At 37.0% G+C, this 15,268-nt stretch overlaps 1 protein-coding gene across 4 annotated transcripts in view; it reads right to left on the bottom strand.

Annotated features, from left to right (window-relative positions):
- The window catches only part of VPS41 (VPS41 subunit of HOPS complex), a 206,826-nt gene that overhangs the window by 65,886 nt on the left and 125,672 nt on the right, over window positions 1-15,268 (bottom strand). For all 4 annotated transcript variants that reach the window (XM_064366755.1, XM_064366757.1, XM_012473695.2 and 1 more), the window contains exons 11-15: window positions 11,618-11,715; window positions 7,576-7,705; window positions 5,999-6,114; window positions 4,742-4,798; window positions 1,552-1,613 (exon numbers count right to left, since the gene is read on the bottom strand). In XM_064366755.1, coding sequence (XP_064222825.1) covers window positions 1,552-1,613; window positions 4,742-4,798; window positions 5,999-6,114; window positions 7,576-7,705; window positions 11,618-11,715 — 463 coding nt within the window. The remainder of the gene's footprint in view (window positions 1-1,551; window positions 1,614-4,741; window positions 4,799-5,998; window positions 6,115-7,575; window positions 7,706-11,617; window positions 11,716-15,268) is intronic.

Here is a 15,268-nt window from a genome sequence, read left to right as displayed (position 1 = left end):
ATGTATCATACCCCGAAGTGCCAGATCCTCTCTGAATGGCTTTAAATTATGCACTACAAAATCAGACTTCGGGATATTAGAATCCTATCCTACTATATAACCTGGCAGACTGATTATGCATGAATGAAACCTTACTTGACCTATCAAAGAAACACATTTTCTTAAATAACCTCAGGGGACCAGAAGCAGGCTTGAGGTATTCATCTTGGGCTGCCATGCAGTCACACAGCGGGGACTGCTTGGTTCCAGTGGGAACCACTCACACAGACTTGCACACCACTACATAACATTTATGTGTTCTGCCCACCACAGACTTCCGCAACCCAGGATCCTGGGGTCTGGTCACCTCTATTAAATTGGGAAAATTCTCTTTGAATTGTAAGCAGAGGCGCTTCGTTCTCGACTATCTTCCAAGAGTGCTTATAAAGCAAACAGCCCTAGAAATGAGAGGACACAAATAGTGTCTCCCTCCAGAGGAAAGGGAAGGTTTGCTTGCTGCCCAGTACAATAAAGGTAAAATGATGCCTTCTGGGGCAAAGGGAAGGCAGGGTGACAGGGTTTGGCCGTATCCCCACCCAAATCTCATCTTGAATTGTAATTAGCATTAATCCACATGTCACGGGGACCAGGTGGTTTTCACAGTAATGAGTTCTCACAAGATCTGATGGCTTTTTAAGGGGCTTCCCCCTTCATTGGGCTCCTATTCTTCTTGCCTTGTGAAAGACACATTTGCTTCCCTGCCTGCCTTGTGAAGAAGGACACATTTGCTTCCCTGTCTGCCTTGTGAAGAAGGACACATTTGCTTCCCTGTCTGCCTTGTGAAGAAGGACACATTTGCTTCCCTGTCTGCCTTGTGAAGAAGGACACATTTGCTTCCCCTTCTGCCATGATTGCAAGTTTTCTGAGGCCTCCCCAGCCACGCTGAACTGTGAGTCAATTAAAGCTCTTTCCTTTATAAAATACCCAGGATCAAGTATGTCTTTATTAGCAGTGTGAGAATCGACTAATACATGGAGTTCTTGCTCACTAGAAAAGATTCAGATACCCTAAGCTCAAGGGTCCTCTCCTGTATCACAGCCCCCTGCATGGGCAGGATCTCCATCCCTACCCTCTGTTGCATTGTGGGAATTGGGACTTGGGGATCTGGGCAAATGCTGACACTCTTGTGACTACTACTGCTGTAGCAGTATCTTGTCCCAGAGAGTCCTTTAGCTCTGATCCAAGAGTCTCTTGTCTTCTGCCAACAACTAGGGAAATGACAGGCTAACTTGTTAGACTGTAAATAGGTGAAATCTGAGACCCTTCATGGTTCTTGATCCCTTTCTCATTAAATAATGAGAAAAACAATTCTCCTTTGACAAAAATGAAATAGTTGGAAAAATAATATACATTAACTCATTCTGTGCTTGAAATCATTAATATTCAAAAATTACCCTTGTTAGAAAGATGTACAAAAATAAAATGTCAACTGCAAAGAATGGCTTATTTTTATTGTTAGCAATGCTCAATTCTATTTATATTAACAAATAATTGTGAAAATGTCATTATTACCGTGCTGCTATGTCATAATCTCCTCTCTCCACCAGGTGATTTATATATGCCAAGCCAATATCCTAGGGAAAGTAAAATGAAGAAATGAAAATTTAACTGTAACAACTGAAAAGCTGCATCTCAGTTTCTGGGCAGGGCACAACATTAGGGTCCTATTAGCACTACTGACTATAACCTGTTTATACTCTTAGTTTGCTTTATGTAATCATGCTTGCTTCTTTCTTAAGCATATTCATATTTACATGTATTTGTATTTTCACACATTTTAGAATTCACAAGTCAGGTCATTAAAAAAAGTAAATAATGTTAGTATTTTAAAGGTTTCTAATCTGCCCCCTTTAAGAGATTTTTTATAAAAGAAGTCTTCGATATTAGAAACATGCCCAACAATTCCACATTGTCAATGGGTATAAAATTCTGTTTCCTGTGCCTTCATCTGTAGAAAGCAATCTACCTGCTTCTTCTATCCCAAGCCTAAAGAGATGTTATAAGAAAATGAAATAAAGACTATCATACTAAAGGGAAATAGGAAATATTAAAGTTGATATTAAAATAAAACTGAGCTCAGAAAAACCTGTGATTCAAACCCATCAGTTTACAGAAGAAACTGGGCTGAATGCAGGGAAGTGACTGGCTTCAGAGTATTCATGCTTATTCGCTTATTCTGCTTCAGTTCTGAAAGGATTTGGAGTAGCCAACATCACCAGAGGCATGGGAGGACAGCTCTTGCCTGATCTCCCCATGATTCATCTTCTCATATATTATTTGCGAGCTTAAGCTCGATATATATAACAAAAGTTGGATTTTAATTTCTACTTTATGTATAAAAAGGTGCATGAGAAACACCTTCTTGCATGGCAAAAAATGGCAGGACCACATTTCTTCTTGGCATGTGTGGTATGAAATTATATCATGCTAAGAGAAAAAAAAAAGTCTATGCATAACTAATGTATAGGACATGCCTATTTCAAGAGTAAAGGAAAATATCCATCATTTTTAGTTTATTAAATGTTTAATAACTGCGAGAAATCATATTTTAAGTCTACAGGAACACAAGTGAAGAAAGAATATCTAACTTCCTTACTTTCCTGAAAACAGATCAAACATAACAATATACAGGATCTTTCCGTCAAGGTTCAGAGAAGAGAATGTCTCCTTTTCAGAGTCAATCCTTCCAACCTTTCTCCTCATGTCCATGCTTCTCCACTGGGGAACTCAGCCTGCACTCTTCCTCTTCCTTTTACATCAACCCTTTATGTCAACTCTATTTTACCTTTTTCTCAGCAAAAGCATGTTTAAGTGTCTCTCTTACACAAAATACTCAAAAACTACCATCATCCTGGGAAGCCACAGCCCCCAGCTACAGCCTTCACTCTTTCCCCCTTCACAATTAACCTGATGGTCTATAGTCAAAACCCTATACTTTTCACTCCCTATAACATGTTGAGAATAAACAATACATATACTGAAAATTCACTACTTTCATATTATCACATTCAGTGTGCAACTCACCAGCTGGCCTTGTCTTACCCTTCTGACCTGCTTACCTCCATGACATAAGCCTTTAACTTTCTTTACCCTGGAATTCTCTTGTCTCTCAGCTCCCATGAAATGACCTTGCTCTGGCTGTTCCAAATCTACCATGTATGCATCATCCGTTGAATGACAGTGTTCCTGATGGTTCCATTCATGGTCCTCTCTTCATGACACTTGCCCTGTATGGGCTGATTCAAACTTGTGTAAAACCTGTTTGCTGATAATTCTCCCAAATCTATATCTGAGTCAAAATTTCCTTCCTGGGCTCCACTATGATGTTCCATAGATGCCTAAAACTAATGTGTTTAAAATAGGATTCATCATTTCTCCCAATCCTGCTTCTCCTTCCACAGGGTATCTCTAACAATCAGTGAACAGCAGCACCAAATGGCCCAAGCCCAAAGCCTGGGAGTCAGCCTAGATTTTTCACTCTTATTCTCTCACCTACACAAAGTTAGTCACCATATCCCAACAATTCAAGTTTACTGTATCTTCCATCTACCTTCACGTCTCCAATCTTACTGATTCTGTGTAAGTTTCATCACTTTCCACCCAGTTTAGGAAGCCTCCTGATTGATCTCCATCTCAGCTGGCCCTCCACTAGCCCCATCTCCATCAAAGAATCTTTCTAAAAGGTAAATCTGATGTCCTGAAAGCTTAAATTGTCTTCTAGACATTCCAAGACAGAACCAAGCTCTTAATTACGAAAGGCACTACACTGGCCTTTGCTACCCGTGTAGTAAACCCCTCAACTGCCCCACATTACGAAGCAAGCCAAGCTGTTTCACATCTCTCCATCTTGACGTATGTTAACTGCTCTAAGGGCCGGAATGCATTCTCTTCCATTTCTAAAGAATCCTTGCTTATTCTCTACAATTTTGGCTGGATTAAAAAAAAAAAGATGCTCTGGTTTTCTCTTCTCCTGTTATTCCTTAATTATTTTGCTTCTGTACTCTTGGGGAATTCAGGCTTTCATGTGGAGTTTTACAGAAGAGTTTACAGTAGAGAAAATGTAGGCAGAAAGATTTTGTGCTGAAATCCAAATAGCCATAAAAGACTAAGCTACCAGTTTTCACCTGTAAACAAGGGAACCAGGCTAGATGGTCTCCAAGGACCCTTCACATGTGAAGAATATGATTTCCCCTCTGCTCTCCTTCTGCACATTCACTGTCACAGTTAGCAAAGAAAGGGGCTTTCAGTCACTCTATTTTTCCTGACTCCAAAATGTAATAAAAATGTATCTGATGTTCTAGATTAGTTTCCACAACAAAATCAGTTGAGTCTGTTATTATGGAAACACCAAAGCAATGTAATTTTATGAAACCTCTTTTGATAAATTTTGTGATAATGTGATTTTTACCTATGATTTAAAGAAAATTCCAGATGCATAACTAGAAAGCTCTGTATTTAAAGTGTTTTTCACAAATACAGTTTCCAAATCACCTAAAACTACCTCCTAGCAGGTGTTCAGGTCTCTTGTTCACAAGCAGAAACTGATTCAATAAAATAAAATATTTTGACCTCACAGGTTAGGAAATTAGTTTAAAATAAATTCTCAAAAGATAGGAAAACCCTGGTCTTTTCGAATTACTTTCAGTCTCATTATAACTTATTGAAAGATAAAGGTATGTTTCAAGTAACAAACTGCACTTACCAGAATCTTATGTCTTTTAATGTTTTTTTGGCTAATTTCAGCTGCCATCAATGCTTCCTATATTCCAAACATAAGGATGATTTAAAAAAAAAAAAAAAAGCAGAAAAGGAGGGAGGGAAAATGGGAGAGGATGGGAGAGAAAGATATTGAGGTTATAAACACTATAGTTATTAGGTTGCAGCATTCCGCACTACATGAATAAAGCTACATTTTCCCATGGCTTTTGCTTGAAGCATTGGAATTGTTAATGCTATGGTTGAATGAACCTCACAGAATTCAAACTCAAAGGCAGTCAACCAAAATGAAGGCTTCTCCCACTTCCATTTGAATTCATTTCCTCATTAGGACACTGGAATCACATTTTAGACACAAATCAAAATACTACAAAGTCTCCTACTCTCCATACTAAAAAGGCAGCTGTCTTCTAAATCTTTATGATACATATTGATAAAGGAGCATTTTCCCTTATGTTTCAATAAAAAAAGTGAACTATATGCATATGTTTAAATGTTTAAAACATAAAATTATTTCTTTGAGAAATTACTGAATTTAAAGTAACACGGTAATAACTGGGTTATGAACTAGACATCAATACCTGGACTTTAAATAGTTCATCTATGAAAAAAATTTTTTTCCAAATCCTTCCAGATGGTTACAAATTTAGTTCAACAAATACACAGACTAGTTAATGTTGATGCTGTTTTTAGTTAACTAGTATACAAGCCCATCTACAGAACTTCCCTAATGAAACCAACACAATAACTTTGTAGCTATTAATTTCTTTCTTTAAAAACGTGATATTAGGCATTATCTATTCAAATTAATCTAAGCCAAAACTCAGTGAAGTGGACAACATCATTATATCCAAACTGACAGTTCAAACCATCCTAAGTGAGTACCAATGTGATAAGCATAAAATAAATTATTCTGTTAAATTCAAATAGACACCTCTGAAATACTAGCTCTATTTTAATTTCCTTGAACAAAATCAAAAAATAAAACTTCCAACAGTCTAGATCTAACGCCCTGCTCCCTCCACCCCAACTCCTCCCCTACTTAACAATAAAGCCAGTCAATCTGTTGCAATCTTTTGGTTCCCTAATTTCTGAAGGGGGTACTGAAAAGTTACTAACTTCCTATATATTTTTGGCTTGGGATACTCTCATTTGACTACATAAAAGATTGATTACAAATATATTTTATCTTCTCTCTGTAGCAGATGAGTCAATACTTTCAAAGAAATAAAATCAAGGCTACCTCATATTTCTTCTTTTCAAGGAGCCAGTCAATGTGATCATCTTGGTCTCGTTCCTTGGCTACTACAACATCTCTCGGACTCACGATGTAAAAAAGTGACTCCCCTTCAGAGTATTCTATAGGTGAGAAAAGAGAGGAACAACTTGGTGACTCATAGCAGAAAACCTGGCAATGGCTTCAGAAGACCTGGTTAGGTTACCCAGCCCCAAGAAGGAACAGAAAATGTGTCTGTCTTTGCTGTGTGGTTGGCTCTGTTGGAAAGCAAGTGTTGGAGATCAGAGTAAAGAATGGCAGAATGTATTTCAGTGCTTTTAAAAATATTTAAGTGTAAAAATACTTGAAAATAAAAAAGCAAGGGAGGGAAAGGAAGGGGCAGGAGGGGAGGAAATAAGGATATAATAAAAAACTTGAAAAAAAAATAAGGTGAGTTTAAAATTCTGTTTAATGCATTAACACTCTGACTTCAGCTGAAAAACAGTGGTGAAAATTCTCCACGTCTACTGTATATTAGAATTCATCTACTGTATATAAATTTTATTTATGGCCATTTATAGCACTGTTCTATTTTTACAGAACAATTACACCACACAGTCGGCGATAAATGTTTCCTCCTCATCAAGGTCAAGGCCATCTAAGGCATAAATGACAGACGCCCAAGCCCTAGGGACATAATCTATCATTTCAGCATGTTGTGCACAATGCCAATCTGAGAGTTTCCTGCAGAATTCAATTATAAAACCTGTTCTGAAGGGTTTCTAAGTGTGTAGTAGAGTTTGCTCTGAGCCAAATACCTAGATTGGATACTTTCAGTTGTGAATCACAGTTGCTTTTTGCCAAGTCTAGAATATACTCTTAAATTTTTCAATGGATTAAGGGTTTCATATAAGAAAGTTCAAACATGTATAGAATATTTCTTCCTTTGGCCACGATGAAAACTGAAAATATTCTCAAAAATGTTAGTTTTTAAAGCAGTACAGCATTCCTATAAAGCTTAACTATTCTATTTTCATCAATATATTTTACAAGGGTATGGTAACAGCCAAACACAGATGTCTCTGGTATGACTAAATATGCATGGTTCTCCCTTTATTTCTGAGCAGTGATTAGCGTATTCCTCTGTCTACTCAACAAATATTCACCGAACACCTAGAATGTGCCAGAAGTCTTTCAGGCTCTGAGCATTCAGTTAAAAAAGACAACTTCTCTGCCATCCCAGAGCAAACCTTCCTGACACATAAAATGGGAATGATATGACAACCATGGAGCCATGTGGCTTGACATTAAATTATGTGTCACATTTAATAGGATAATAGAAAAAATACATGAATGAAAAACAAGGACCCCAATCCTCCCCTTGGTCCTGGTCTGAACTCTAGCCTTCCCTTTTGCTATAGGAGCTTATGCAAGTTCTGCAACATCTCTGGGCCCAAATGTCCTTGTTTTCAGCATATGAGGTCTACCCAGATACTCTCTTAAGATTCTTTTAGCACCTTAATTTAAATTCCACTTAGTACAAGTAGGAAGGGGGAAAAAACCATTAAAAAAATCACATTAGCCAGACTTTTGATATCTCTTACCTAAATGATAATCTCTACATTCATTCTCCTGAAAGCCTCTGACTGTCAAAGCATCAGAAGAGATCTCTTCACAAGTCTCAGAAAGTGGCTGGATGATGTCCAGTCTAGGCCTGGCACAGTATTCTCTTTCCTGAGGAGAAGGGGGGGATGAAAGAAATACTCATTCTAATTACATTTCTATATTATACAAATTAATTCTAGTTAGCCATATGTATTAGCTTCTTCTCACACTGCTATCAAGAAATGTCCATGACTGGGTACTTTATAAAGGAAAGAGGATTAATTGACTCACAGTTCCGCATGGCAGGGAAGGCCTCAGGAAACTTAAAATCATGGGGGAAGGGGAAGCAAACATGTCCTTCTTCACAAGGTGGCAGAAAAGAGAAGTGTCAAGGAAAGGAGGAAAAGCCCCTATAAAACCACTCACTCATGATCACTCACTATTATGAGAACAACAGAGGGTAACTGCCCTATGATTCAATTATCTCCCACCAGGTCCCTCCCACGACACTTGGGGATTATCGGAACTACAATTCATGATGAGATTTGACTGCAGACACAGCCAAACGATATCGCCATACTTGACTTGGTTTTATCATTTCAGCACACGCAGGCCTAACAGCCGGCTGCAAACAGCCTTTTAACACTGTTTTGTTTTCTGACATTCTGCATGGCATAAAGAAGACAGGTACTACTGTGTGATTTCAGCATGCCTGTCACTGCAGCCCATTTAACTCTTAGGGGAGTGGTGGCCCAAGATAGTGACCTTGTACTTCGACAAATTTATTACGTCTCTTCCACACAAATGTAGGGAATGGCAAAGACAATATCAAATTGTTCCATTATCCCAATCATTGCTACTGTAAGTAAATTTATTGGTAATATGGAAAAGCCAAAGATTAAGAGTTATTTCCAAATCCAAACTTACTGAGATGACAAAAATGTTTCATATCTGCACTGCCCAATAGGGTAGACACTAGACACAGGTGGCTACTGAACACACGAAATGTGATTAGTTTCCTGAGAAACTAAATTTTTAATTTTATTAAATTTTTCTAGTTTAAATTTAAATAGCCACAAACAGCTAGTGACTATAGTTTTGAACAGCACAGCTCTAGATCAAGACAGAGGGGAAAAATGAACTGACATTTACTTGGGAACTGTGACAGTTCCACCAACCTAGTAGATGATTTATACACTCATTAAGTTCTGAAATTAACCCTGCAAAGTTAAGCACTACTGCTCCTAGTTAATCTTAATTAACCTTTTGATCCCAAGGAACTGAGGATCAAAAAGTTAACTAAAGTGACAGAGATGGTAAAGCTGGAACTTATTAAAAAAAAAAAAAAAAAAAAAAAAACAGGGCATGGTGAACTTTGGAATTGAAATCAAGTCTATTTTAAAGTTCATACTTTTTGAGTATTCAGCATACAGGCATAAAACATACACTTAGGCAGCAAATCACACTGCCATGTATGCACCTATGCAACAATCTTGCATGTTCTTCACATGTACCCCAAAACCTAAAATGCAATTAAAAAAAATTAAAAAATAAAAAACATACACTTGAGTCATTTTCCAAAGCAACAGTACCTACAGCAGTATGACACTGGTACAGGGAAGACATAGAGGACAGGAACAGAACAGAAAAAAATCCAGAACTATATCCAGTTCTTCATGTTTCCTAAATAAGAATGTAAGCCTAGCTGTCTTTAACCAATTTTGTTTGATTAACTAAGTAGCAATTACACTGGCTTTTGTATCTCCTTCATTGAAAACATTCCGAAAATAAAATAGCAACTATAAAAGATCAACTAGTGAAGAAAAATCTATCAGATCTGTGGAGAAATGAGAAATTTCTAAATTTTGAAACTGAAAAAACTGGAGAAAACTGAAATATATTTAAAAATTGAACTCTGCAACAGTAACAAAAAATATCAAAATCAGAATAGCAAAATAAAAAAATACTTTGAACAAAATAAAAAGAAAACTGCTTCACCCAACCATAGAAAAGGCTCTTTTATATGTGTAAGAAAAGCATCAGCAATGTGACATCTCATTTTATACTTTTGTTCCCTGGCCAAGTAGCCCTTACCTGTAAATTCCCTAAGAGCAGAAATCTGGTTTTGTTCATCTTTGATCACCAGTGCCCAACACAATTCCTAGCACACATGTGCTTTATCAATGAATAAAAGAAAAGTAAAATACTAGGGAAACATCTTAATAAAGTGTACCAAGCAGATGGAATAGTACACAACCACTAAACACAATGATGATGGACAGTACACACACATGTGCAGGGAGAACGCAATAATGGTCATGGAAACAGGGAAATGCAGGGTAGCATGTGACTATCCCTGCAACTACGTGAAAACATGTATGTATGTGAAAGGTATCATGTGGATGTTTGGTGGGTAACATTTGGGGGATAGTACTGAATGATATAAAACAAATTTTATTCAATGTCACTAAACCAACTTTTCAGTATGAAAAAATAAAAGGGGAAGGGGATGGCCCAAAGCTTACCTCTTTGCTCCTTTTGCCTTACTTTTATGAGTTTATTCTGTGTTTAAGGATTTAAGGTGTACTTTAGTGTTCTATAAAATGACTATGTATATAAACTGACACACATATTTTCCAGTCATCTCCAAAAACCCTCACTTCTTCTTCTGGAAAAGTCCATTTTCTATGTGCTCTATGAGGTTGGCCTGTCTTTGGCATTTACTCCCTTCAAATACTCTTTTATTAACAAAGGTTTCCTTTCTTTCTTTGCTCAGTTGTTTATTAAGCTTCTCCTTTTTCATTTTACTGCTTCTTCCCTTAGTTCTTCCAATCACATTCTCAATCATTCCCGCATTCCTCCTCAAAAAGCATTGTATTTATTCCCCCAGGAGCCACTGCTTTTATTTATTTTCAAAAAAATAAATAAAATAATAGTAAACTGATGTCCTGCAATAGGGCTAGAAGCCAACCCTATTGATTTCAGTAGGTCTGAGTGTTCACTTAAGTCTGTAGCATTTCATTGCCTAGCAACATGGGCACCCAGAGCTTCAGGTTACTATAGTGATGGCTTCCTAATGCAAGTGCTTGCTCAGAGAAATGCTCAAGAGCAGCTAACACTTCAAAACCAGGGCTCCCAGGGATTTTCTCCCCTATTTTATTTCTTGCCATTTGAAAAGAAAAAATAAAGGATACAAACAAGGATAGCCCACTTGCCTACTTACTGTAAAGGACTAGAGAATCGATTATGCTTCTTTTATATACAGCATCCAAAAGAAAATCCTTTACAGTAAGCTCTCCTTGTTTATGCCTTGAAGCCACCCCTATCCTTGTGCTGGCAGGACCCCTGGACTCTCACAATAAAGACAACCTGGAAACAGGACTGACTTCAGCTTCAAAAGGAGATTGGGTGTGCATGCCCCTCCACTGGGCAATATATAAGCTCCTTCCAAACACATGCACAACAAAATTTAGATCATCTGCTGCTTTTTAGTAGCCACACATTTTGATGGACCATTATTTGCACTGATGATTGAGATTTCACAACAATCCATTTCAAAGCCATAATCAAGCTACTGAGAATCATTAGGCCACTGGGAAGTAAAGAAATTTGTCTGGACCAAAGAAAATAATGAAATGCCCTTTCTGTAATTCCCTCTGACCACATGGACCCCTGTTGCTGCTGCCGATCAACTTCACTGCTGTCACTTCTGCTAATGCACAGTGTCAGCTTAGTTTCCTCCCCTTTCAGCAAGAGGAATCCTTCATTCCTTTTGACTAATATACCGAGAGATGAAAAAAAAAAAAAAAGAAAAAAAATGAGCCTTTTTTTTGCTCAGCAATAGGAACAAAGGCAGGCAATGAGTAGAATTTCTGCAAAGTAAATATGTCAGGTCTAAAGGGTAATCTCTGCCAACCTTATTTTATAGGTCAGAAAGGTCTGCTCAGATTATAGTGTATGCCACTGATGGACAACCTGATCTGGGTATAATGCTAAAAGTTAACCTCCACATGCCTTTGTATTTGGGGAGAAAATAATTACCGTTTTTTCTGAAATCTCCTTTACGTAGGAAAGTACAACAAGCTGATCACAGAGAGGTGCAAGTCCACTAATGTAGAATTCAGTTTCAAACTGAGACACTGCAAACAAAAGGGATACAGGAGTCATCATTAACAGGAGCAAATAGCAGCACACATCTGGAAGAACACACTATGAATGCCAGTGGAACTCTTTTTAAAAGCTAACATAAAGGGGACACCACTGAACACACTTTCATGACTCAGCACTGCAAGTGCTTCACAATAATCAATCCTGGAAAAGAATATGTGGGAAAGTAGAAATTCCCATCACAAACAAGATGAATCCAACAATAATAGCAGCATGAATGGTCAAGGGTGACATTGTGCTCAGGTAGTTTAAAATGACATAGACTATATGGAGACAGTTTGAAACCCATAAAAGGAATGTAAACTACGATTAGTAACAATAATTTTTTTAAAAAAATTCCTGAGTTTGTTTTTCTCAACTGGGGCATTATAGTGGTACAAAGGTCACAAAGAATGTTATCTGTAATTGTGAAACACTATGGGAGGGCGGTTATTATTTAAAGAAATTGAAGTTAAAAAAAAGATGTGTAAATGCAGATTACTTTATGATGAAACATCACTATTTCTTAGGTGAAATAAAGGTTAAAGAAAAATAATAAATATCTCTTTCCTTTCAAAAAATAGTCCATTTAAAATCTAGAAGACATTGCATCATTTAAGAAGTATGTGACTTTAATTGCATTGGACCCCAAAGATCTGACAGAAAGCTCAGTAGAAGTACATATATTATTATTATATGATTCTAATGATTAGCTGCTATAAAATATAAATAATCATTATTTTAAAAGACTGAGTTTGGGAGTGGCTTGTTTCAGAGCAGAAGCTAACTGATACTATAGTGGTATTGCAGAAATCCTTCCAGAAATCATACTCTATACTTAACAGATTCATTTGGGAATAAACTCCCATTCTGACTCACCACATTTTCTAAGTTTCTTCATTCGGATCTTCTCTACAGTTCTGCAAATTTAGCTAATTTCCACACTCTTTTCCCAATTAGGAGACCTCAATGTATCATACTGGAATCAGTATTGAATGCTGAGTAGGAAATTTTAGGTTATAACTTCCACTAAATTGAATTTGGACAAGTCATTTTAACTTTTCCTGTCTATGAGAGAAAGGAATGACAGCAGAAATAAAATCCCTAATACAGATGAAATGAGGGTTACTGAATTCTCCTTTGTCCTCCTCTTCCTTTCCTTTGCAGATTACTTAGTGTTCCTAGTCTTTGCTGACCCTTAATGATCCTCCTTACACAGCTGTTATCACAATTTAAAAATATAATAGCAACACAAACTTATAAAAGATAATATTTAATCTGCTTTGTCCTCAATTAAAGAACCATACAATGGAAGTTCAAGGGCAAGTGCTCTGGTCCCAGTTCTGCCACAAACACATTTTTCCTTAACTTCTGTGGGCTTGAACCAAATGTGGTTATCCAGGTACTTAAGAATAGTTTTGGCAAAGTGATAATGTGATAAATGTTCACAAAAGAGCTTATTTGGAGAACCACCTCAATCTTCACCACATATGCAGAGACAGTGTTTCTCATGTAACCAAGCTGGAGAAGGTTCTAGAGAAGCTCACGGTGCTGTATGCAAGCGGGCAGTGAAGCAGGGGGTGGGGGAGAGCTAGATTCTACAGATGATATTAAACAGTATGGGGCCACACAGGACCCAGTGATGAAAGAGATGGCAGTTTCACATTCTATAAGACATACGACATATTAACAAGAGGTTTTGGTTATCATCACTCCTGAGGTTACTAACCTCTGATTGGCAGAAGTGGACTTGCATTCTGTTTCACTAAATCACATTCCATTTTTGAAATGCTACACATACAGTTCCCTTACCAGCAACTTGGGTGAAGAGCAGAGAATCACAGATTCTCATAGGAATCACAAGGCTTTGCTGTGCTTGTCTGTCACAGGCACCCAAGGGAAAACATCTAATCACAAAAGAAGTGGTAGGAGAAGGAGGTATTCTCCCCATTTGGAATGCCAAAGAGGCTGCCTAGTCTCAGTGACAGGCACTGTCAGTGTTCTTCCTAAAGGTAACCAAATATACATCAAAGGTCTAGGTTTTTGAGAATGAGCTGTAAGATACAGGACAGAGAAGCTACAAAATAATCCTACCTAAATCTTTCCTCCTCTACATCTGAACTCCCTAGTCCACAATAGCTTGCACTAATAAGACAGAAAATTTCCTGTTCTCTAATTAAGAACATGATAGAAACTCTAATGTGTTATAAAATAAAACAAAGAAAAACTGCAGCGGCACTTACCTATTTCACTTCTCAATTCCAGATGTTGTAGTAGATACTTATTTGTTAAGTACTAAACCTTGACAAATTTTACTAATTGAGAATAATAATTTGGACAGAGACTATATGCAGTGGCTAAAGTACAAACTGACAAAAACATTATTTATAAAGATGTGGTACACGAAAATAATACTGTCAAGACTCCCAGAGGCACAGGTAAGCAAGTAATCAACATTTGGATAAGACTGAAACTAAATTTATCTTTTTGTTAAAGTAATTCCCTAATATTAAAAAAAAGAGCAATTCCCTAATATCAACAAAAACCTCTTATAGAAAACAAAATTGCATTGAGAATACTCAGCATGATTCTCAAATAAAGAGTTCCAAAATAATGGCCATTTATCTGGTTCTGAGTACTCTTCCACTCAGCAATTCATCTCCATTAATACCCACTAGTAATGATCTTGTGTAAAAAAGAACTCAGTCCTAATGTGAGTTGCTGATTTAGGAGAATGTCTGCAGCTATTCTGCCACAAAGTAAGACATTTTAGAATAAATGGTGGTGTCTTGTTTTTCCATTAGTCTTTAGTAATGTAACAAAATATGATTGCTTTTAGATTTAACAAGATTTAGTTTATTTTTTTATATTAATGCTGAGTCCCAGAAGGGCTGGCTGCAGACAGTGGTGTCAAAATGAACATGAAGGTATAAGGAATATTCTTCATACAGATTTAGGGAAAGAAATGTTGATGACAGTATGTATTCTTGTAAAAAATACACATAAAATATATAAAAGCTATGGACCGACTTCGTAAAATAAATTAAATTACAGACTTTATATTTCAAATTTTCAGCGGACCAACGGAAGTTTCAGTTTGTTTACTTTCACTAAAATTTTATTCTATCCTACATAAAAATGACTCTATTAACTTGAATAAAAGTATTTTGTTTTCCTAAAAGAGACTCAGTTTGAATACAGGTGGCTGTCAGGTGTAATACCACAGAAGCACATTTTTAACCTGATTATCTGGAAAAGATAAATCACAAAGAAAAGAAACACAAATTCTGCTGGGGGGAAAATATACTAAAACAAACAGGAAGTAAAAGCTGGAAAGATTTTTTTTTTTTTTTTGGAGTGAAAAATGTAGGCAGAGTTCCTGCAGAGTTCCTAAAGGTAGCCACAAAAGACAATGGCTTTACTTCAGATCAAGGTCATCTAGAAAGTCAGCTGAGGCTCAAGAGCCCTGCAAGGAATGTGCTATGTACACCTAGATGATGGCCTTACACTATGGTGGGCATTATAGCTGAGGCACAGCCTTTCTCC

The sequence above is a fragment of the Aotus nancymaae genome, unplaced genomic scaffold (genome assembly GCF_030222135.1).
Source record: "Aotus nancymaae isolate 86718 unplaced genomic scaffold, 86718_ANA_hifiasm-v0.15.2.pri h1tg000065l, whole genome shotgun sequence".
Classification (NCBI taxonomy): Eukaryota; Metazoa; Chordata; class Mammalia; order Primates; family Aotidae; genus Aotus; species Aotus nancymaae.
The sequence above is the reverse complement of the archived record's forward strand: the minus strand, read 5'-3'. Positions and strand labels throughout refer to the sequence as shown.